This window comes from Somniosus microcephalus, chromosome 11 (assembly GCF_052327205.1).
Source record: "Somniosus microcephalus isolate GS21.2 chromosome 11, FLI_Smic_1.0, whole genome shotgun sequence".
NCBI classification, from domain to species: Eukaryota; Metazoa; Chordata; class Chondrichthyes; order Squaliformes; family Somniosidae; genus Somniosus; species Somniosus microcephalus.
The window spans coordinates 237,669,166-237,694,256 of NC_140997.1; the positions used below are offsets into that span (position 1 = coordinate 237,669,166).

Genomic DNA, 25,091 nt, shown 5'->3' on the forward strand with positions numbered 1-25,091 from the left:
TGAAATCACCTTCACCTGACGAAGGAGCAGCGCTCCGAAAGCTTGTGATTTCAAGTAAAGCTGTTGGACTATAACCTGGTATTGTGTGACTTCTCACATTTGTCCAGTCCAACTCCGGCATTTCCGCGTCATGGCATTATTTATAGGCGGTGACGGACCAACGCCCGACCAATCACAGCACCTGATGGATTCAGTTGACGTGTGATTGGCCGGGCGGTGCCGGTGTGATGGGCTCTCTGATTGGTCGGATCGGGCGTTGCCGTGACGGGCTGTGTGGTTGGTCGGGCCGAGCGGTGCCTGTGTGACGGTCTCTCTGATTGGTCGAGCCGAGCGTTGCCGGTGTGACGTGCTCTGTGATTGGCCGGGCGGTGCCGGTGTGACGAGTTCTGTGATTGGCCGGGCGGTGCCGGTGTGACGAGTTCTGTGATTGGCCGGGCGGTGCCGGTGTGACGAGCTCTGTGATTGGCCGGGCCAGAGCGGCGCGGTGTGGAGCGGCAGCAATGGCGGGCCTGCCGCTGTTCTGCGGGATCGGGCTGAGCGAGCAGAAGGCGAAGGAGACGCTGAAGAACGAGGCGCTGAGCAGCCTCCTGGCACAGGCCATCCAACAGGTGAGAGCGGGGACCCGGGCCGCGGCCTCGCCTCGCACTGGGACCGCGGGCTGAGGGAGCGGAGCAGGCTCGGCCTGAACCCTGACCTTGACCCGGGGTGGAGGGGTCAGGCAGGGGTACTGGGCACAGATCTGGTCTCCTTATCTAAGGAAGGATATACTTGCCTTAGAGGCGGCACAACGAAGGTTGACGAGGTTGATTCCTGGGATGAGAGGGCTGTCCTATGATGAGAGATTGTGTAGAATGGGCCATACTCTCTGGAGTTTAGAAGAATGAGACCGAGTGTAACATATCAAAGTTTGCAGATGATACTAAGATGGGAGGGAAAGTAGTGAGTGAGGAGGACATAATAAACCTGCAAGGGGACATAGACAGGCTAAGTAAGTGGGCAGAGATTTGGCAGATGGAATACAATACTGGAAAGTGTGAGGTTATGCACTTTGGCAGGAAAAATCGTAGAGCAAGTTATCTTAATGGCAAGAAACTGAAAGTACTGAAGTACAAAGGGATCTGGGGGTCCTGGTGCACGAAACTCAAAAGGTTAGTATGCAGGTGCAGCAAGTGATTAAGAAGGCCAATGGAATGTTGGCTTTCATTGCTAGGGGGATGGAATATAAAAATAGGGAGGTATTGCTTCAGTTGTACAAGGTATTGGTGAGACCGCACCTGAAATACTGCGTACAGTTTTGGTGTCCATACTTAAGAAAGGACATACTTGCTCTTGAGTCAGTACAAAGAAGGTTCACTCGGTTAATCCCGGGGATGAGGGGATGGACATATGAGGAGAGGTTGAGTAGATTGGGACTCTACTCATTGGAGTTCAGAAGAATGAGAGGCGATCTTATTGAAACATATAAGATTATGAAGGGGTTGGATCGGGTGGATGCGGGGAGGATGTTCCCGATGATGGGTGAAACTAGAACTAGGGGGCATAGTCTTAGAATAAGGAGCTGCTCTTTCAAAACTGAGATGAGGAGGAACTACTTCACTCAGAGGGTGGTAGGTCCATGGAATATGCTGCCCCAAAAAGCTGTAGAAGCTACATCATTACATAAATTTAAAACAGAAATAGACAGTTTCCTAGAAGTAAAGGGAATTAAGGGTTACGGGGAGCGGGCAGGAATTTGGACATGAGTCTAGGTTCGGATCGGTCATGGCCCTGTGGGTAGCGGAGCGGGCCCAGGGGCTGTGTAGCCTGATCCTGCTCCTATTTCGTGTGTCTAATTCTGTTAGATTCAGGAGATGGTTCTGTGATAGTAGATTGGCGGTTAGGATCAGATCAGCCATGATCTTATTGAATGGCGGAGCAGGCTCGAGGGGCCGATTGGCCTACTCCTGCTCCTATTTCTTATGTTCTTAAGTAGGTGATCTCCTTGAAACATACAAGATTCTGAGGGGGATTGACAGGGTAGATGCTGAGAGGCTGTTTCCCCCTGGCTGGAGAGTCTAGAACTTATTGCTTGCTGTACCTGCACGCTCGCTTTCTGTGTTTCCGGTACGAGGACACCCAAATCTCTCTGAACACCAACATTTAATAGTTTCTCACCATTTAAAACACTCTGCTTTTCCATTCTTCCGACCAAAGTGAATAACCTCACATTTCTCCACATTATATTCCAGCTGCCACCTTACTACCCGCTCACTTCACCTGTCCATATCCCTTTCAGGCTCTTTGTGTCCTCCTCACAATTTACTTTTCCACCTAGCTTTGTATCGTCAGCACACTTGGATACATTACACTCGGTCCCTTCATCCAAATCATTGCTGTAGATTGTGAATAGCTGAGGCCCAAGCACTGATCCTTGCGGTACCCCACTAGTCACAGCCTGCCAACCTGAAAATGACCCGTTTATTCCTACTCTCTGTTTTCTGCCCGCTAACCAATCCTCAATCCATGCTAGTATATTACCCCCAATCCCATGTGTAACAACCTTTTGTGTGGCAGGCTATGACCCATGTCACCGAGGTTCCACGACAGATGCCCATCGTCTTCCATGGCTAACTGCAATGCAATAATTCCCGACTCTCTAAATCTGGGTTACGGAACTCCCACCACATTCATCCCCAGAGCTTGCAGCATAAGTTCCACAGAAACAGCTGACTTTAGTAGATGATCCTATTTATCCCTCAATCAACATCACTAATAAATATTATCTGGTCATTTATCAGATTGCAGTGTGTGGGATCTTGCTGTGCGCAAATTGGCTGCCGTGTTTCCTGCATTACGACAGTGACCACACTTCAAAAGTACTTCATTGGCTGTGAAGCACTCTGGGACATCCTGAGGTTGTGAACGGTGCTGGAGAAATGCAAGTTGTTTTTAGAAGCACTAATTAGAATGGACGGACATGATGTTGTAGCCTTAACACTAAGGGCCATAAATATAAGAGTCACTAATAAATCCAAGAGGGAATTCAGGAGAAGCTTCCTTACATAGAAACATAGAAGATAGGAGCAGGAGTAGGCCATTCGGCCCCTCGAGCCTGTTCCGCCATTTAATGCGATCATGGCTGATCATCCAAATTCAGTACCCTGTCCCTGCTTTCTCCCCATATCTCTTGATCCCTTTAGCCTTAAGAAATATATCTGACTTCTTGAATATATTTAATGAACTGGCCTCTACTGCCTTTTGTGGTAGAGAATTCCACAGGTTCACCACTCTCTGGATGAAGAAATTCCTCCTCATCTCTGTCCTAAATGGCTTACCCCTTATCCTTAGACTGTGACCCCTGGTTCTGGACTCCCCGGCCATCGGGAACATCCTTCCTGCACCTAGTCTGTCTAGTCCTGTTAGAATTTTATACGTTTCAATGAGATCCCCTCTCATTCTTCTAAACTCCAGCGAGTATAAGCCCAATCGACCCAATTTCTCCTCATACATCATTCCTGCCATCCCAGGTATCAGCCTGGTGAATCTTCGCTGCACTCCCTCGATGGCAAGAACATCCTTCCTCAGATAAAGCGACCAAAACTGCACACAATACTCAAGGTGTGGTCTCACCAAGGCCCTGTACAACTGCAGCAAGACATCCTTGCTCCTGTACTCAAATCCTCTCGCTATGAAGGCCAACATACCATTTGCCTTCTTAACCGCCTGCTACACCTGTATGCTTGCCTTCAGCGACTGGTGCACAAGAACACCCAGGTCTCGTTGCACATCCCCTTTTCCCAATCTATTGCCATTCAGATAATAATCTGCCTTCCTGTTTTTGCCATCAAAGCGGATAACCTCGCATTTATCCACATTATACTGCATCTGCCATGCATCTGCCCAATCACCCAACCTGTCCAAACCATACTGGAGTTTCTCTGCATCCTCCTCACAGCACACACGCCCACCCAGCTTTGTGTCATCTGCACACTTGGAGATATTACATCTACTTCCCTCGTCTAGATCATTAATAATATAGTGCGGTACCCCACTAGTCACTGCCTGCCACTCGGAAAAAGACCCGTTTATTCCAACTCTTTGCTTTCTGTCTGCCAACCAGTTTTCTATCCAAGTCAGTACCTTGCCCCCAATCCCATGTGCCTTAACTTTACACACTAATCTCTTATGCGGGACCTTATCGAAAGCCTTCTGAAAGTCCAAATACACCACATCCACTGGTTCTCCCTTATCTATTCTACCACTTACATCCTCAAAAAATTCCAGTAGATTAGTCAACCACGATTTACCTTTTGTAAATCCATGTTGACTTTGTCCGATCCTGTCACTGATCCACTCACCTTACCCAGAGAGTGGTGAGAATGTGGAACTTGCTACCACAAGGAGTGGTTGAGGCGAATAACATTTAAGAGGAAGCTAGATAAGCACATGATGGAGAAAGGAACAGAAGGACATGTTGAAAGGGTTCGATGAAGAGGCTCGTGTGGAGCATAAACACCGGCATGGACCAGTTGGGTTTCTGTGCTGTATACTCTGTGTAATTCTATCTAAAGGAAACTTGGCTACGTAAAGGAAGGTTGACAACTAAATATTAATGGCTATAAAACGTTCAGAAGATATAAGGAAGAAAAAAGTGTCGCCTTTTTAATGACATGATTACAAACATGAAAAGGAATATGATATTGGCTGTTTCGACAGAGTGTGAGTTGAGTTAAGAGCTAATAAAGGATGTGTTGCCAGGCAGCGAGAGGTTTGTGGGTTCAATGCTAACTCCAACGCTTGAGCACATTATTTAGACTGACACTTCAGTGCCAGTACTGAGGGAGCGCTGCACTGTCGGAGGGGCAGTACTGAGGGAGCGTCGCACTGTCGGAGGGGCAGTACTGAGGGAGCGCCGCACTGTCGGAGGGGCAGTACTGAGGGAGCGCCGCACTGTCGGAGGGGCAGTACTGAGGGAGCGTTGCACTGTCGGAGGGGCAGTACTGAGGGAGTGCCGCACTGTCGGAGGGGCAGTACTGAGGGAGCGCCGCACTGTCGGAGGGGCGGTACTGAGGGAGCGCACTGTCGGAGGGGCAGTACTGAGGGAGCGCCGCACTGTCGGAGGGGCGGTACTGAGGGAGCGCCGCACTGTCGGAGGGGCAGTACTGAGGGAGCGCACTGTCGGAGGGGCAGTACTGAGGGAGTGCTGCACTGTCGGAGGGTCAGTACTGAGGGAGCGGCGCATTGTCGGAGGGGCAGTACTGAGGGAGCGGCACACTGTCGGAGGGGCAGTACTGAGGGAGCGCCGCACTGTCGGAGGGGCAGTACTGAGGGGGCGCTGCACTGTCGGAGGGGCAGTACTGAGGGAGTGCTGCACTGTCGGAGGGGCAGTACTGAGGGGGCGCTGCACTGTCGGAGGGGCAGTACTGAGGGAGTGCTGCACTGTCGGAGGGTCAGTACTGAGGGAGCGGCGCACTGTCGGAGGGGCAGTACTGAGGGAGCGGCACACTGTCGGAGGGGCAGTACTGAGGGAGCGGCACACTGTCGGAGGGGCAGTACTGAGGGAGCGCACTGTCGGAGGGTCAGTACTGAGGGAGTGCCGCACTGTCGGAGGGGCAGTACTGAGGGAGTGCTGCACTGTCGGAGGGGCAGTACTGAGGGAGCGGCACACTGTCGGAGGGGCAGTACTGAGGGAGTGCCGCACTGTCGGAGGGTCAGTACTGAGGGAGCGCACTGTCGGAGGGTCAGTACTGAGGGAGTGCCGCACTGTCGGAGGGGCAGTACTGAGGGAGTGCTGCACTGTCGGAGGGGCAGTACTGAGGGAGTGCTGCACTGTCGGAGGGTCAGTACTGAGGGAGCGCCGCACTGTTGGAGGGGCAGTACTGAGGGAGTGCTGCACTGTCGGAGGGGCAGTACTGAGGGAGTGCCGCACTGTCGGAGGGGCAGTACTGAGGGAGTGCTGCACTGTCGGAGGGTCAGTACTGAGGGAGCGCACTGTCGGAGGTGCTGTCTTTCGGATGAGACGTTAAACCCAGGCCCTGCCTGCCCCCTCGGGTGGATGTGAAAGGTTCCACAGCACTATTTCGAAGAAGAACAGGCGAGTTCTGCCCGGTGTCCTGGGCCAATATTTACCCCTCAACCAACGTCACTAAAACTGATGATCTGGTCACTTTAATGCTGCTGTTTGTGGGATCTTGCTGTGCACAAATTGGGTGCCGCGTTTCCTAAATTACAACAGTGACCACACTTCAAAATGTACATCATTGGCTGTAAAGTGCTTTGGAACATCCTGTAGTCCTGAAAGGCGCTACATCTGTATCTAACCCGTGCTGTACCTGCCCTGGGAGTGTTTGATGGGACAGTGTAGAGGGAGCTTTACTCTGTATCTAACCCCGTGCTGTACCTGCCCTGGGAGTGTTTGATGGGACAGTGTAGAGGGAGCTTTACTCTGTATCTAACCCATGCTGTACCTGCCCTGGGAGTGTTTGATGGGACAGTGTAGAGGGAGCTTTACTCTGTATCTAACCCGTGCTATCGCTGCCCTGGGAGTGTTTGATGGGGCAGTGTGGAGGGAGCTTTACTCTGTATCTAACCCATGCTGTACCTGCCCCGGGAGTGTTTGATGGGACAGTGTAGAGGGAGCTTTACTCTGTATCTAACCCGTGCTGTACCTGCCCTGCGAGTGTTTGATGGGACAGTGTAGAGGGAGCTTTACTCTGTATCTAACCCATGCTGTACCTGCCCTGGGAGTGTTTGATGGGACAGTGTAGAGGGAACTTTACTCTGTATCTAACCCGTGCTGTACCTGCCCTGGGAGTGTTTGATGGGGCAGTGTGGAGGGAGCTTTACTCTGTATCTAACCCGTGCTGTACCTGCCCTGGGAGTGTTTGATGGGACAGTGTAGAGGGAGCTTTACTCTGTATCTAACCCGTGCTGTACCTGCCCCGGGAGTGTTTGATGGGACAGTGTAGAGGGAGCTTTACTCTGTATCTAACCCGTGCTGTACCTGCCCTGGGAGTGTTTGATGGGACAGTGTAGAGGGAGCTTTACTCTGTATCTAACCGGTGCTGTACCTGCCCTGGGAGTGTTTGATGGGACAGTGTGGAGGGAGCTTTACTCTGTATCTAACCCGTGCTGTACCTGCCCTGGGAGTGTTTGATGGGACAGTGTAGAGGGAGCTTTACTCTGTATCTAACCCGTGCTGTACCTGCCCTGGGAGTGTTTGATGGGACAGTGTAGAGGGAGCTTTACTCTGTATCTAACCCGTGCTGTACCTGCCCTGGGAGTGTTTGATGGGACAGTGTAGAGGGAGCTTTACTCTGTATCTAACCCGTGCTGTACCTGCCCTGGGAGTGTTTGATGGGGCAGTGTGGAGGGAGCTTTACTCTGTATCTAACCCGAGCTGTACCTGCACTGGGAGTGTCTGATGGGACAAGAAACAAGACAGGTTGTGGTGTTTTGAGTGTGTAACCTTCATCAGACTGAAAGCTGAGAGGTAAAGTGGCATTTCAGTAAGTGTTTGCAAAATAGAGAAAAAGAGGGAACAGAACCAAGTGAGTGAGCGACATAATGAAAGAGAAACCAGTTCGGTGATAGGAAGATTATCCATAGAATCATGCTAGAATATAGAAAGGATAAAGAAATGTGGAAGTAGTGGGGGGAGGGATAAAGAGACATGGGAGAGGTCACGTAAAGGAATAATCGTGAATAACCGGGCCTGTTATGACACACACAACGCGGCGAGAGAGCCACGGTGATCAGTGTGTGTGTTGAAGCCAGAGGGCCGTGTTCGCTGCACTGGGAGCTGAGCAGGAATCCCACCTTTGTATTTTCTGGGAAACCCGGAGCAGCTTTGTGGTTTCTGACAGGAGTTGAATGAGGGTCGAGTCTCCTTTTATCTTCCTGACCATGTTCTCTTCCCAACTGATCACAGCTCTCTCTCTCTTTCCCCCAAACACACCAGGCACAAGCCATTTCCGGCTCCACGCCGGACAAGGCGACGGGCACGCTCCTGTATAATGCAGCCGCCCGGCTCAAGGACCAGAAACGTCTGGGCTTCCTGGTCAAGTACATTGCAAACAAGGGAGTGAGCTCCGACCTGCAGCTCAATGGTAAGGCCAGCCCCTGGGCTACTGATGCTGTTAGGTAAGCAGCATGGATCAGGCTGCATCAGAAAGCTGATTGACAGTGTGACTATAAACCATGCAGTCAACATTCCTCCCTCAGCCAGCACAACAACAATGAGCTGGTCGTTCATCTCACTGCCGTTGGTGAGATCTTGCTGTGCACAGATTGGCCGCTGCATAAGACTAACTGCAGGTGTAATTCATTGGCTGTGAGGTGCTTTGGGAAATCCTAAGGACGTGAAATGTGGCGGAGCCCAGGGATTACTGGTCCGTGCCGACTGCTGGTGATCTCAGCCTCGAGTGATCTAGACTTCAGATCGTAGAAGAATAAACACTTTATTGCTTTAAGCTATATACAGTACTACGGAACAGAGTCACAGAATCTCACAGCACAGAAAGAGGCCATTCGGCCCATCGAGCTGGTGCTGGCTCTTTGAGCTCTCCAATTAGTCCCACTGCCTCCTGCTCTTTCCCCAGAGCCCTTCAAATTTTTCCTTTACAAGTATTTATTCAATTCCCTTTTGAAAGTTAGTATTGAATCTGCTCCCACTGCCTGATCAGCATTCAGTGGTCCCTCATTGCTTTGCATCAAAATGTATTTGCATAGGATCATCAGAGACTAGGATCAGTGCTTTACACACCAGACACTGGGATCAGCGCTTTACACACCAGACACTGGGATCAGCGCTTTACACACCAGACACTGGGATCAGCGCTTTACACACCAGACACTGGGATCAGCGCTTTATACACCAGACACTGGGATCAGCGCTTTACACATCAGACACTGGGATCAGTGCTTTACACACCAGACACTAGGATCAGTGCTTTACACACCAGACACTGGGACCAGTGCTTTACACACCAGACACTAGGATCAGTGCTTTACACACCAGACACTGGGATCAGTGCTTTACACACCAGACACTGGGACCAGTGCTTTACACACCAGGCACTAGGATCAGTGCTTTACACACCAGACACTGGGATCAGTGCTTTACACACCAGACACTGGGATCAGTGCTTTACACACCAGGCACTGGGATCAGTGCTTTACACACCAGGCACTGGGATCAGCGCTTTACACACCAGGCACTGGGATCAGTGCTTTACACACCAGGCACTGGGATCAGTGCTTTACACACCAGACACTGGGATCAGTGCTTTACACACCAGGCACTGGGATCAGCGCTTTACACACCAGACACTGGGATCAGTGCTTTACACACCAGACACTGGGACCAGTGCTTTACACACCAGACACTAGGATCAGTGCTTTACACACCAGACACTGGGACCAGTGCTTTACACACCAGGCGCTGGGATCAGTGCTTTACACACCAGACACTGGGATCAGTGCTTTACACACCAGGCACTGGGATCAGTGCTTTACACACCAGGCACTGGGATCAGTGCTTTACACACCAAACACTGGGATCAGTGCTTTACACACCAGGCACTGGGATCAGTGCTTTACACACCAGGCACTGGGATCAGTGCTTTACACACCAGACACTAGGATCAGTGCTTTACACACCAGGCACTGGGATCAGTGCTTTACACACCAGGCACTGGGATCAGTGCTTTACACACCAGGCACTGGGATCAGTGTTTTACACACCAGACACTAGGATCAGTGCTTTACACACCAGACACTGGGATCAGTGCTTTACACACCAGACACTGGGATCAGTGCTTTACACACCAGACACTGGGATCAGTGCTTTACACACCAGACACTGGGTTCAGTGCTTTACACACCAGACACTGGGATCAGTGCTTTACACACCAGGCACTGGGATCAGTGCTTTACACACCAGACACTGGGATCAGTGCTTTACACACCAGACACTAGGATCAGTGCTTTACACACCAGGCACTGGGATCAGTGCTTTACACACCAGGCACTGGGATCAGTGCTTTACACACCAGGCACTGGGATCAGTGCTTTACACACCAGACACTAGGATCAGTGCTTTACACACCAGACACTGGGATCAGTGCTTTACACACCAGGCACTGGGATCAGTGCTTTACACACCAGGCACTGGGATCAGTGTTTTACACACCAGACACTAGGATCAGTGCTTTACACACCAGGCACTGGGATCAGTGCTTTACACACCAGGCACTGGGATCAGTGCTTTACACACCAGGCACTGGGATCAGTGCTTTACACACCAGACACTGGGATCAGTGCTTTACACACCAGGCACTGGGATCAGTGCTTTACACACCAGGCACTGGGATCAGTGCTTTACACACCAGGCACTGGGATCAGTGCTTTACACACCAGGCACTGGGATCAGTGCTTTACACACCAGGCACTGGGATCAGTGCTTTACACACCAGACACTGGGATCAGTGCTTTACACACCAGACACTGGGATCAGTGCTTTACACACCAGACACTGGGATCAGTGCTTTACACACCAGACACTGGGATCAGTGCTTTACACACCAGGCACTGGGATCAGTGCTTTACACACCAGACACTGGGATCAGTGCTTTACACACCAGACACTAGGATCAGTGCTTTACACACCAGGCACTGGGATCAGTGCTTTACACACCAGGCACTGGGATCAGTGCTTTACACACCAGGCACTGGGATCAGTGCTTTACACACCAGACACTAGGATCAGTGCTTTACACACCAGACACTGGGATCAGTGCTTTACACACCAGGCACTGGGATCAGTGCTTTACACACCAGGCACTGGGATCAGTGCTTTACACACCAGGCACTGGGATCAGTGCTTTACACACCAGGCACTGGGATCAGTGCTTTACACACCAGGCACTGGGATCAGTGCTTTACACACCAGGCACTGGGATCAGTGCTTTACACACCAGACACTGGGATCAGTGCTTTACACACCAGACACTGGGATCAGTGCTTTACACACCAGGCACTGGGATCAGTGCTTTACACACCAGACACTAGGATCAGTGCTTTACACACCAGACACTGGGATCAGTGCTTTACACACCAGGCACTGGGATCAGTGCTTTACACACCAGGCACTGGGATCAGTGCTTTACACACCAGGCACTGGGATCAGTGCTTTACACACCAGACAGTGGGATCAGTGCTTTACACACCAGGCACTGGGATCAGTGCTTTACACACCAGACACTGGGATCAGTGCTTTACACACCAGACACTGGGATCAGTGCTTTACACACCAGACACTAGGATCAGTGCTTTACACACCAGGCACTGGGATCAGTGCTTTACACACCAGACACTGGGATCAGTGCTTTACACACCAGACACTGGGATCAGTGCTTTACACACCAGGCACTGGGATCAGTGCTTTACACACCAGACACTGGGATCAGTGCTTTACACACCAGACACTGGGATCAGTGCTTTACACACCAGGCACTGGGATCAGTGCTTTACACACCAGACACTGGGATCAGTGCTTTACACACCAGGCACTGGGATCAGTGCTTTACACACCAGGCACTGGGATCAGTGCTTTACACACCAGGCACTGGGATCAGTGCTTTACACACCAGACACTGGGATCAGTGCTTTACACACCAGACACTGGGATCAGTGCTTTACACACCAGGCACTGGGATCAGTGCTTTACACACCAGACACTGGGATCAGTGCTTTACACACCAGACACTGGGATCAGTGCTTTACACACCAGACACTGGGATCAGCGCTTTACACACCAGACAGTGGGATCAGCGCTTTACACACCAGACACTAGGATCAGCGCTTTACACACCAGACAGTGGGATCAGCGCTTTACACACCAGGCACTGGGATCAGTGCTTTACACACCAGACACTAGGATCAGTGCTTTGAAGTGATATTTTGCACACCAGATAGCAACATCAGAGTTTCGCATCAATTGTACACTTCCTGTTTCTCTTGCACTGACTTCCTGTGTGTCACACGTCTTGTTATCCTATTTATTGCATTGATCAGGGTATTTTTTAAACAGCTCCGTCGCGCGCTTGGTTTTCTCTCCCGTTTCTCTCTTTCCTCCCCCGCCCCGGCTGCTTTTTAAAAAGTTTTGAACCCGCTGCATTTTATCTTTTGGACTTCCCCTTCCCCTGTGTTTTTTCTCAGCCCCGAAGCCCGGTGCCCTCTTCCGACCCACTAACCCCAAACCTAAGAACCTCACTGTGGCCAATCAAAAGTAACGTCAGTTTATTTCTTCAATTAGCTTCTCTAGATTACATTAAAAGCCACCGGGTGGATGCGATTGACAGCGTGGACTTTGAGAGAGAGTGTGGAATCGGAGTGGTGGTGACACCGGAGCAGATTGAGGAGGCGGTGAGTGGATTCCAGCTTGTTCTTTGGAACACGAGGTGTGCTGCAGATAAACTTACCGAATGGGATTTATACCCCAGGAAATGGGCGACTCTCTTTCCCCTCCCCCCAGACCATAATCAGCCTCTTGCCTCTCGCTCCGAGGGCCCAGGGGTGTAGCCGCTCGGTGCGTGTCTGTCTGGCTGCCCGCTTTGTTGTTCGGATTGGACCCTAGGCTGATCTGAATGGAGCTGCTGTGGGAGACGGGGTAGCTCCGGGTGTCACCAGGCAGCTGAGAAGCGGCGCAGCCGATCTCCCCAACACCAGAGAATGGCGGTTCCTGTCAGGTAATGCGTGTAATTGTAGAGTTTCGGGGGGTGGGGGGGGGGGCGGTCCTTTGATGACTCGGTGGTCTCTCCACAGCAGAGGCGTCCCGATGTTTATAGATTCCTGACGGCATGGAGCCTCTGGAACAACAACTTGCATTTATATAGCGCCTTTAACAAAGCGAAACCTCCCAAGGCGCTTCACAGGAGCGTAAATCAAACAAAATTTGACACCGAACCACTTAAGGAGATATTAGAACAGGTGACCAAAAGCTTGGTCAAAGAGGGAGGTTTTAAGGAGCGTCTTAAAGGAGGAAAGAGAGGTAGCGAGTCGGAGAGGTTTAGGGAGGGAATTCCAGAGCTTAGGGCCCAGGTTGCTAAAGGTACGGCAGCCAAGTCCCTGTTCCCACTAATCCCCGTCTCTCTCAAGTTTCTGATAGTAACCGATCTTGGTGTTCTGATTTGGAGTTTATCCGGCAGTGAGACAGCAGTGTCGAGAACAGTACCTTTCCAAATATTCCAGGGCCACCAAAACACAAGCAGGATAAAGAGCTACAAAGAAACCAGAGTGCCCGAGTTGTTGGGACTCGGGGTCCTTGTGTCGCACACAGGCGTATTTTGGGGCACCCCGATATAGAACTACTTTCCCTTTTAAGGAAAGATAAATGATGGAGCAGAGGATATGGGGCACTTGCAGAATTTACAGTATAAAGGAATGGCGTTCCTGTTAGTCGGCAAGGAGTGCATCGTAACATTCTCAATGTGCCCTCCCTAGGTTGAAGCAACAGTCAGCAAACACAAGAACCAGATCCTGCTGGACCGTTACCACTTTAACATGGGGCTGCTTATGGGTGAGTGTTAAAACAATACATCACTTTGGGGGGGAAATGAAGGATAGAAGGTGGGAGCGAGGAAGGCCACTTAGCCCACCCGTCTCTCCCCGGGTTCTTGCACGGACCCGATCACACCCCTTTGCATGTCTCAGAGCCACACATATAGCCCCCCCCCCCCCCCCCCCCCCCCCACTCCCTGATCTTCAGCCAGGGAACCTGACTCTGGAATCTCAAGATCCAGTAATCCCGAGGATGGACTAATACTCCACAGACCATGAGTTCAAATCCCACCACGACAGGTTGAGAGTTTTAATTGTTAAAAAATCTGGAAATAGAGAATAAAAATGACCCTGAGGCTGTCGGATTGTCAGAAAAACCCAACCAGTTCACTGATGTCCTTCAGGGAAGGAAACCTGCCGTCCTCACCCGGTCTGGGCCTATAGGTGACTCCAGTCCCACACCAACCTGGTTGACTCTTAACTGCCCTCTGAAGGGGCTGAGCGAGACACTCAGTTGTATTAAACAGCTCATAATCATAATCAACTTTATTGTCATTGTTAGTGCACAAGTGCAGTACAACGAAATGTAGGCTTGCGGCTCCCGAGAGTGTACATTTAGATTAAGACATTTAAACATTCAACATTCATTTGGCTTGTAATACATTAACATAAACATAACCATAATAAAGTGCATTGGCAGATGTGCAGGCTTTAGAGTTTATTTGTGGAGTTCAGTAGGATGACAGCCCTGGGAAAGAAGCTGTTCCTAAATCTGGTCGTACGGGTGCGAATGCATCTGTAGCGTCTCCCAGATGGCAGGAGGGCGAACAGACTGTGGCTGGGGTGGGTAGGGTCTTTGATGATGGACCGTGACCTCCGTAAACAGCGTTTCTGGTATATGTGCTCTATGGTCGGTAGCCGGGTGCCGGTAATGCGTTGGGCAGTTTTGACTACCCGCTGCAGGGCTTTCCGGTCATAGTAGCTACAGCTGCCATACCATACTGTGATACAGTTTGTCAGGATGCTCTCTATAGTGCAGCGGTAAAAGTTAGAGAGGATCAGGGGTGACAGGTTACATCCCTTCAGCCTCCTTAGGAAATATAGGCGCTGCTGGGCCTTCTTCACCAGAGAGGAGGTGTTGAGGGACCAGGAGAGGTCTTCCGTGATGTGGACTCGCCTTCACCGTGGTTCAGGAAGAAGACCCCTCATCACCGCCTTCTCAGGGTGACTAGGGACGGGCAATTAACCCCACCCAGTGTTGCCAGCGATGCTCACACTCCTAGAATGAATTTTTCAAAACACTGCAGGATCCCTGCCGAGTGCTAGTGTTTTGGTCTGTCATCCCGAAGTCACATGGGAAATCCTGCCAAATGCTGGGACGTGGCTCTATAATCTCGAGACCGTGTGGGAGCACTCTGTCAGACGAGGGTTCGATGCTGCTATTTTGCGGACACCACTGATCTCCCGTCCCCGCGGCAGCGCTGTGGCAAAGCACTGGGGGTGTGTCACCGCGAGGAAGGAGGGGAATGACCCATCACCCCTGACGGCATTGGTAGGGATCAGGAGCTGGTCACTTGCATAACCCCTTGGCCCAGAATGGGGCATGGAGCAGGGGGAAATGAGGAGACATCTTTACTCAGCGAGCTGTTGTGATCTGGAATACGCTGCCTGAACAGGCGGCAAAAACACATTCAATGGTGACTTTCAAAAGGGAATTTGGATAAAGACTTGAAAAGGTAAAAATTCACCGGGCTGTGGGGAAAGAGTGGGGGAGTGGGACTAAGGACTAATTGGAAGCTCTTTCAAAGAGCCGGCACGATGGGCCGAATGGCCTCCCTCTGTGCTGTAGGATTCTATGATTCTAACTGATTGAGAGCAGAGAAGACAGCTCTTTCAACTCAAAAAAAAAAAAAAAAAAAAAAAAAAAAAAATCTGAATTACTAGGTGTTGAGTTTTGCGAGAAGGGTTAATGTTTGGGGCTTTTTAATGTCACTTTTGTGTCTACCAGGTGAAGCGAGGAATAAGCTGAAGTGGGCAGATGGGAAGATTATCAAGAATGAAGTGGATCTACAGGCAAGTGCAGCAGATTGTTCCAGTCAGTGATTTCTTAGAACTGCTCATCTTGTGCTCAAATGGTACCTCTGGCACTGTAGCACTCCCTCAGTACTGCACTGAAGTGTCAGCCCGGATTATGTCGCTGGACTGGGGCCTGAACCCATGACCTTCTAACTCCGAGGCGAGAGAGAGAGAGTGCTACCCACTGAGCCACAGCTGAAGCGAGTTTGACAGCCAGCCTGATCTGCTTTCACAGCCTGCACAATAAATCACAACTCCAGTCAACATTGTCTTTATCTGTTTGCCAAAGTTGACATACTCTGAATGTATTTTAACGCATTGATTGTGTATGACAGAATCTTGCTGTGACTGGCGCTGAGCCAGTAACGGGCTCCTTACTGCTGTGAGCTGCTGGTTTGGTATCGTTTATGAAAAACCGATTCCTCAAATGCACCACAACTGGCCATTAGTGGATTTCAGACTGTTGTGTGTGGGGGATCTTGTGCAAGTATGGGCAGACTGCCAGGACCTGCTGCCAATATCGATACTCTTGGGGACCCCCCTGCAAATACTGACACACTTCCAGGTCCTAACTTGCAAAAGGCAGTCTCTGCTACCCAACAGCAAACAGAGCCATCATTACAGCAAACATTTCTAATTAATACACAGACAGAAAAAATGGAGAATTCTCAAGGGATTGAACTGGAAGCACAGGTCACCCTCTGCCCCAAGCAGATAGAAATCTCATGACCTTGTAGAGCCCAGTTTGAAACCTCGCACTCCACCTGTTTCCTTCATCTAGTTGTTTTCTCCGAACCTCAGTTTGAATGTACGCTAAGAGTGTGTCTTGTGGCAGGTATCCTGGACTAATGGTTTAAATTCTGCTCTTTCAAATGAGTTTTAATGTCTACTTTTCCACCTTCCAGGTTCTGAATTTATTGGGTCCCAAGACTGAAGCTGACCTAGAAAAGAAGGCGAAGGTATTCACTTTGCTCTGCTCCCTTGCTTCACACGCTTAACGTGCTCGCTATGGGCGTGAACAGTTTTGCAGGATGGTGATAGAGCTGCTAATAGTCCGTCGGTGTAGTGTTATGTCCCTAGATGGGAGGGAAGTGTGCTGACTATACTGTGAGAGGGGCCCAGGATCACTGAAAGTCTGCTTGGAGCAGTAGCTGAGGGTGTGACAGGACGAACACAGCACGGTCTGCGCTGCTTAATATTTCACACACAGGAAGCTGAACGTTTGGAATGGACGGACCAGGCAGGCGATCGAGGCCGCAAACATCAGGAGATTTGGGCAGGCATTTGGAGGGACTGGGGGTGGGCAATAGGTGCGGCCTGGTCAGTGGCACCCACAGAATAAATACATTTATCCCAGGGAAAAAAAATAACAATAATTCCACGTTGACTTAGCTGATGCACCATGGTAAGGGCACTCAGTGTAGTTGGCCAGGCCGGGAGGGAGAGGCCGGGCAAGGTTCTTGCTGCTAATGGGTATCCAGTGCGCGAGTGTGATTGTCGGGTGAGGACCTGGTGGGGTTCAGTTATGGTGCGCCTTCCACAGCTGAATATCCCGGCGGTGCTCGCTGTTCAAGCTCACGTATAAAGAATGAGCGAAACACTGGGGGCAGGACACCATATGAAAGCGTTTCCCGGGCCAGGGCTGCAGCTGTGGGGAGAGGAGTAGGAGGTTAATCTCCACAGGCCAGCAACACCCTTGCACATATGTCTCTGTAATCTCTGCTACACCACCCGACCATGCTGCATGATAAAGAAATGTGGCGGAATCTGCCACCCAATCTGCAAGTTATCAAAATGCCGCACAGGTGTCTGCCGTGTAATGACCGTTAACTTCATCACTTTGGTTAAGAGCCGCGTGTTACTGTACAGCAGATGTTGCAGTTGCTATTTATCTTATTTAACAGTTTTCTGCCCTATTTTCTCAGTCCTGAACACAAAATGAGTGACAATTTAAATTTATATTGTACTCATTAAGTTTATAAGCTGGGTACTGCGCGTTCCTATCGTTTCGAAAAGTGTCCAATAAGCAGTAGGTGACTCCGTCTGTTAGACAGAGTGTGGCATTTAAAGTGGGTCAAGGGGACACTTGGTTTGGCATTTTTTGAAAAGAATTCCCCCCATCTCTACCGATGGATAATTGGCTAAATGCACTGACTTTTATGTTAGTGAGGCGTGCAGACCGAGACCCCAGGGACATGTCTGGTCTGTGCTGATCTCCGCTATGGAAAGAAGTTGCATTGGTCAGCCGTGGCTCCGTGGTAGCACATCTGAGTCAGGAGGTTGTGGGTTCGAATCCCACTCCAGGGACTTGAGCAAAAATCTCAGCTGACACTCAGTCCAGTACTGAGGGAGCGCCGCACTGTCGGAGGGGGAGTACTGAGGGAGCGCTGCACTGTCGGAGGAGCAGTACTGAGGGAGTGCTGCACTGTCGGAGGGGCAGTACTGAGGGAGCGCCGCACTGTCGGAGGGGCAGTACTGAGGGAGCGCTGCACTGTCGGAGGGGGAGTACTGAGGGAGCCCTGCACTGTCGGAGGGGGAGTACTGAGGGAGTGCTGCACTGTCGGAGGGGCAGTACTGAGGGAGCGCTGCACTGTCGGGGCAGTACTGAGGGAGCGCTGCACTGTCAGAGGGGGAGTACTGAGGGAGCGCTGCACTGTCGGAGGGGCAGTACTGAGGGAGCGCCGCACTGTCGGAGGGGGAGTACTGAGGGAGCGCCGCACTGTCGGAGGGGGGGTACTGAGGGAGCGCCGCACTGTCGGAGGGGCAGTACTGAGGAAGCGCAGCACTGTCGGAGGTGCTGTCTTTCGGATGGGAAGTTAAACCTAGGTCCCATCTGCCTTCTGCAGGAGACGGGGGGGGGGGGGGGGGTGATTGGAAGCAGGAAACCTCTGCCCGTTCTGGGCTCTGCCTCGAGCCTGTCTCCTGATCAGTGTCGGCACCACGCTGAGCTCAATGTGTGTAGACACCTGGCTCACTCACTCCCGCTCACTGGTAACTCGGGGTGGGGGGGGGCGGGGGGTGGAGGGACACAGCTGTACGCGAGCCCTGCAGCCCCGAACCACTGCCACATCAACAGGAATTTTGGTGTCTCACTGAACGGATTTTTGTCATTCACTCACTTCAGGGTCTGAAGCAAAAGGCCCCAAGAGTGATGACAGAGGACAAGGAAGAGTCAGCGGATCATGGTGAGTTACAGTCTGTTCGAACGTTTAATCGACTTTACCCATTTCACTTCCGAGTTACAGATCTCTCTGGGAGTGTAAGACAAAGGATAACCACCTGCGATCTGGAACTCTGCCCACAGTCTGGTGTTGCTGCCAGTCTGATCTCCAGAACTGTGCAATCAGTGATGGACTCTGCACTGCAGCAGTGTTGCTCTGTAAACCCAGCACATACTGGTCTGGCCACCGAAGTGCTTTTATTGTGTTTTTTAATGTTTGTTTTGCTGAGGGGGTGATCTGGGCAGCAAATCTTTTCATTCCAGCAGTGACTGCACTCCAAAAGTACTTCATTGGCTGTAAAGCACTTTGAGATGTCCGGTGGTCATGAAAAGGCGCGATATAAATGCAAGTCTTTCTTTTACTGTACAAATCTGTCAGAGAATGAAGGGTTTCCTTCTAACAGTACGCATTGAGGGCCGTCTGTAGTGTGTTTCCTGCCCTGTACGGTGTCCTCTTCATTTCAGTGATGTTCATTCAATATTACATCCAACGTTCCTTCTAAGCTGCGCAACCGTGCAACTCTCTGCCGGTCCCGCGCTGCCCGGGACCGGCTTTTCCAATGTAAAACTTTGAATAGGCCGAGCAGCCAGTTAAAGGGGCCGTGCATGCACCCACATTGATTGCATCACCATTACCCCATCACCCACTTTGTTTTTGTTCAGTTTCTTCTTAATACATACACTTACCCACACAATGGCCCACTCACTGCAGCTCCAAATCATTGGTTGGATGCGAAATGCTTGGGGACATTTCTGAGAGGCACAATAAGATGCAGCTTTTATCCTAACTAGATAATATCCGATATCGGAGAGGAAGTACTCCATTAATTGCATGGGGTTTCGGTGTTCCTAGTGCAGGTTGACATCAATGATGAGTCTGAGTGGGGAGGTGAGAAGTGCAGTAGGAATGCTGAGGAACCAAGACTGATCACCAAGAGGGGATGAGACGCACTGATTTAATCACAAGTCGGTGTTAACTAATTAAATCCCTCCTTCCAACACGGGGCTGAACTCCACTGATGTTAGTTCATTGCGAGCCAGTTTACTGGTGGAAAGTTTCAACTCTGACCTTCCCTCCTTACCATAAACCTTCCTCCTTCCTCACTCTCTCCTCTCAGTGACGTTATTCAATTGACTCCATGGCCATCCCAGATATTAATCATCAGCAACAACAGGTTGCACTTAGAGAGAACCTGTAACATAGGAAATGGTCCCGGGGGGCTTCACAGAGGCATAATCAGACACCGGTGGATGCTGAGACTCTGGGAGGGTGCCTACGAGTTTGGTCAACGAGGTGAGTTTTAAGAAAGATCTTAAAGGAGGAGATTTGGAGGGAATTGCAGAGAATGAAGCCAGACCCAATGGATGATGGGGGTGGGGGATGCACCAGAGGCTGGAGTTTGAGGAACGCAGAGTTCTGGGGGAGAGGCTGGAGTACAGAATCGCTATTCTCCTTTGCTGGCCTTCTCGCTGTTATACTGGAAACATTTCTTACTGTTGCCTTTGGTTCCTAAAGCTCTGCTCAGTTCCAGTTCCCATTTTCCCCTTTTGTTGCTTTTTTCACGGTTCCTGTATTCTTCCTGGTGTTTTCCATGGAGTCAGATGCCTCTGGTGTAGTGCTCATCTCCAGCTCCCCCTCTCTCACTGAAAAGTTCAAGTGCTGTTCCTTCGCGGATACCAAACCCATCTCTCAACCTGCATCCTAACGCTGCTTCAGACAGGAGCTGTGAGTGGGCTGGGATGGCGCAATGGGATAGAAAGCTGTCCTTTCCCCTATACGACAGGGCTTTGAATCCAGTGCCTGTAGCTCCTGAGATTATATACTGGAAAAGAACATTGCCAGGACATTTTAAGTACATTTTAATGCAAGGAGCTCTTCAATCACCTGACGAAATGCTGTCTCTGCCTGTGATTTCTGTGCCTCCGTGCATTCTGCAACATTTTTAACACCTCCCAACTCCAGGCTGTTGATTGAATCTTGTTGCAGCTTGTGAAGGAGCTGCTGTCGATACTGAAACGGCACGTGCAGAGTAACAAACCCTGAGCACCGCAGGGACCTGCCTCGATTGTTTCCGCAGCCCATGGGCTGGTGTGTGAACAGGAAGATTCAGTATTGCCGAGGTCGAGGAGATGGTGAGGTGTGGTTAGATTGTGACAGTGAGACGCTATCGGGTTTCAGCTGGCTGGCGGCAGCCCCTGTGTAAACTTCAGCACAAACACTGGCTCTGCTTCATTGTGTGAGGTATAAGCTGCCCTTTTATTGTGCCTTCATTTCAGGTCAGTCCAGTGGCGGGCGTAGAGGCTTAATTGGAAGAAACTGGTTTTAAGTATTTTGTCGCTGTGTAGCAGTGAGGATATGTTGCTGAGTTTTTAGCTGTGTCAGTACCCAGGTCCTCATTGCTGAAGCAAAACCCCACACAGGGCACTTGCTCCGAACATTATCCCTTCCCAATGCTGCTGCAGTGTGGGAGTCAACCAACGGCACTGCCATCAAACACTCCCAGGGCAGGTACAGCACGGGTTAGATACAGAGTAAAGCTCCCTCTACACTGTCCCATCAATCACTCCCAGGGCATGTACAGCACGGGTTAGATACAGAGTAAAGCTCCCTCTACACTGTCCCATCAAACACTCCCAGGGCAGGTACAGCACGGGTTAGATACAGAGTAAAGCTCCCTCTACACTGTCCCATCAAACACTCCCAGGGCAGGTACAGCACGGGTTAGATACAGAGTAAAGCTCCCTCTACACTCTCCCATCAAACACTCCCAGGGCAGGTACAGCACAGGTTAGATACAGAGTAAAGCTCCCTCTACACTGTCCCATCAAACACTCCCAGGGCAGGTACAGCACAGGTTAGATACAGAGTAAAGCTCCCTCTACACTGTCCCATCAAACACTCCCAGGGCAGGTACAGCACGGGTTAGATACAGAGTAAAGCTCCCTCTACACTGTCCCATAAAACACTCCCAGGGCAGGCACAGCACGGGTTAGATACAGAGTAAAGCTCCCTCTACACTGTCCCATCAAACACTCCCAGGGCAGGTACAGCACGGGTTAGATACAGAGTAAAGCTCCCTCTACACTCTCCCATCAAACACTCCCAGGGCAGGTACAGCACAGGTTAGATACAGAGTAAAGCTCCCTCTACACTGTCCCATCAAACACTCCCAGGGCAGGTACAGCACAGGTTAGATACAGAGTAAAGCTCCCTCTACACTGTCCCATCAAACACTCCCAGGGCAGGTACAGCACGGGTTAGATACAGAGTAAAGCTCCCTCTACACTGTCCCATAAAACACTCCCAGGGCAGGCACAGCACGGGTTAGATACAGAGTAAAGCTCCCTCTACACTGTCCCATCAAACACTCCCAGGGCAGGTACAGCACGGGTTAGATACAGAGTAAAGCTCCCTCTACACTGTCCCATCAAACACTCCCAGGGCAGGTACAGCACGGGTTAGATACAGAGTAAAGCTCCCTCTACACTGTCCCATCAAACACTCCCAGGGCAGGTACTGCACGGGTTAGATACAGAGTAAAGCTCCCTCTACACTGTCCCATCAAACACTCCCAGGGCAGGTACAGCACGGGTTAGATACAGAGTAAAGCTCCCTCTATACTGTCCCATCAAACACTCCCAGAGCAGGTACAGCACGGGTTAGATACAGAGTAAAGCTCCCTCTGCACTGTCCCATCAAACACTCCCAGGGCAGCTACAGCACGGGTTAGATACAGAGTAAAGCTCCCTCTGCACTGTCCCATCAAACACTCCCAGAGCAGGTACAGCACGGGTTAGATACAGAGTAAAGCTCCCTCTGCACTGTCCCATCAAACACTCCCAGAGCAGGTACAGCACGGGTTAGATACAGAGTAAAGCTCCCTCTATACTGTCCCATCAAACACTCCCAGGGCAGGTACAGCACGGGGTTAGATACAGAGTAAAGCTCCCTCTACACTGCCCCATCAAACACTCCCAGAGCAGGTACAGCATGGGTTAGATACAGAGTAAATCTCCCTCTACACTGTCCCATCAAACACTCCCAGGGCAGGTACAGCATGGGTTAGATACAGAGTAAAGCTTCCTCTACACTGCCCCATCAAACGCTCCCAGGGCAGGTACAGCACGGGTTAGATACAGAGTAAAGCTCCCTCTACACTGCCCCATCAAACACTCCCAGGGCAGGTACAGCACGGGTTAGATACAGTGTAAAGCTCCCTCTACACTGTCCCATCAAACACTCCCAGGGCAGGTACAGCATGGGTTAGATACAGCGTAATGCTATATTTAAAGAAAGCAAAAAGAAAGAACTTGCATTTATATAGCGCCTTTGACAACCTCAGTACGTCCCAAAGCGTTTTACAGCCAATGAAATATATTTGTAGTGTAGTCACTATTGTAATGTAGGAAACGCGGCAGCCAATATGTGCTCGGCAAGCTCCCACAAACAACAATGTGATAATGACCAGAATATCTGTTTTAGTGACGATGGTTGAGGAATAAATATTAACCAGGGCATCGGGGAGTACTTTCTTCAGAAGCACCTTCCAAACCCGCGACCTCTTCCACCTAGAAGGACAAGGGCAGCAGACGCATGGGAACAACACCACCTCCAAGTTCCCCTCCAAGTCACACACCATCCTGACTTGGAAATATTTCGCCATTCCTTCATCGTTGCTGGGTCAAAATCCTCGAACTCCCTCCCGAACAGCGCTGTGGGAGCACCTTCACCACACGGACTGCAGTGGTTCAAGAAGGCGGCTCACCACCACCTTCTCAAGGGGCAACTCGGGATGGGCAATAAATGCCGGCCTTGCCAGCGACGCCCACATCCCACAAATGATTTTTTTTTAAAACAGCTCACCTGTCCTTCGAAATAGTGCTGTGGGATCTTTTACATCCCCTGAGAGGGCAGACGGTGCCTCAGTTTAATGTCTCATCCGAAAGACGGCACCTCCGTCAGTGCAGCACTCCCTCAGTACTGCACTGGGAGTGTCAGCCTGGATTATGGGGTTAAGTCTCTGGAGTGGGACTTGAACCCGCGACCTTCTGACTCGGAGGTGAGAGAGTGCTACCCCCCTGAGCCACGGCCGACACCTTCAGGATCATTAAAGTCATTTGTTCTTGCCATCTTAAAAACACCAGCTTTTGTTTTTAGTGTCCGAGTATTTGTGGAAAAAATTGACCTCAAAACAAGCAGATAAATTGAGAAAATCAGTGAGTAGAGTATTTTTTATTTTGAATGTCAACAAAACATAACAAGAAGGCGCCTTTAAAAAAAAGTTATAGTCGAGCTAAACGACAAGTCAATTATTCAGTGTTTGTGGGGATCACCATCACATTCTGACTTAACGCTGAGGTCATTTTTGAAGAATCTGTTTATTGTGGTGCTTCCAGCCCCTTACCACAATTTTAAAATTCCCATCCTTGTTTTCAAATCCCTCCATGGCCTCGTCCCTCCCTATCTCTGGAATCTCCTCCAGCCCCACAACCCCCCGAGATATCTGCGCTCTTCTAATTCTGGCCTCTTGAGTATCCCTGATTTTAATCGTTCCACCATTGGCGGCCGTGCCTTCAGCTGCCTGGGCCCCGAGCTCTGGAATTCCCTCCCTAAACCTCTCCGCCTCTCCTCCTTTAAGACGTTCCTTAAAACCGACCTCTTTGACCAAACTTTTGGCCACCTGCCCTCATTTGTGGTTCAGTATCAAATGTCTGTTTTAGAATCGATCCTGTGAAGAGCCTTGGGACGTTTTACTACGTTAAAGGTGCTATATAAATGCAAGTTGTTGTCGCTACCTGTCACAATGATGGTGGGATAATAAAAATCGTTGGAGGCTGTGCAATGGGGGGCAGTTGCGACCTTGCTGTTAGTAAACAACATAGGAACAGGAGGAGGCCATTCAGCCCCGCACTGCCATTCAATTAGATCATGACTGACTTGTATTAACTCCATCTACCGGTGTTGCTTCTGTAACCCATAATATCCTAACCCAACAAAAATCCATCGATCTCAGTCTCGAAAGCTCCAATTGACCCCCAGCCTCAACAGCTTTTTGGGGGGGAGAGAGTTCCAGATTCCCACCACCACTTTGTGTGAAGAAGTGCTTCCTGACATCACCCCTGAACGGCCGGGCTCTAATTTTAAGGTTCTGCCCCCTTGTTCTGGACTCCCCCCACCAGAGGAAATAGTTTCTCTCTATCGACCCGATCAACTCCTTTAATCATCTTAAAGATTCAATTAGATCACCCCTTAATC

General features: G+C 50.5%; 1 protein-coding gene across 1 annotated transcript in view; it reads left to right on the top strand.

Moving 5' to 3' along the window:
- Positions 1-454: 454 nt before the first annotated feature.
- qars1 (glutaminyl-tRNA synthetase 1) overlaps positions 455-25,091 on the top strand; it is a 110,232-nt gene continuing 85,595 nt past the window's right edge. The window contains exons 1-7 of the mRNA XM_086002183.1: positions 455-608; positions 7,940-8,087; positions 12,296-12,405; positions 13,483-13,558; positions 15,548-15,612; positions 16,521-16,574; positions 18,740-18,800. Of these exons, the coding sequence (XP_085858309.1) occupies positions 501-608; positions 7,940-8,087; positions 12,296-12,405; positions 13,483-13,558; positions 15,548-15,612; positions 16,521-16,574; positions 18,740-18,800 (622 nt within the window). The 5' untranslated portion in view covers positions 455-500. The remainder of the gene's footprint in view (positions 609-7,939; positions 8,088-12,295; positions 12,406-13,482; positions 13,559-15,547; positions 15,613-16,520; positions 16,575-18,739; positions 18,801-25,091) is intronic.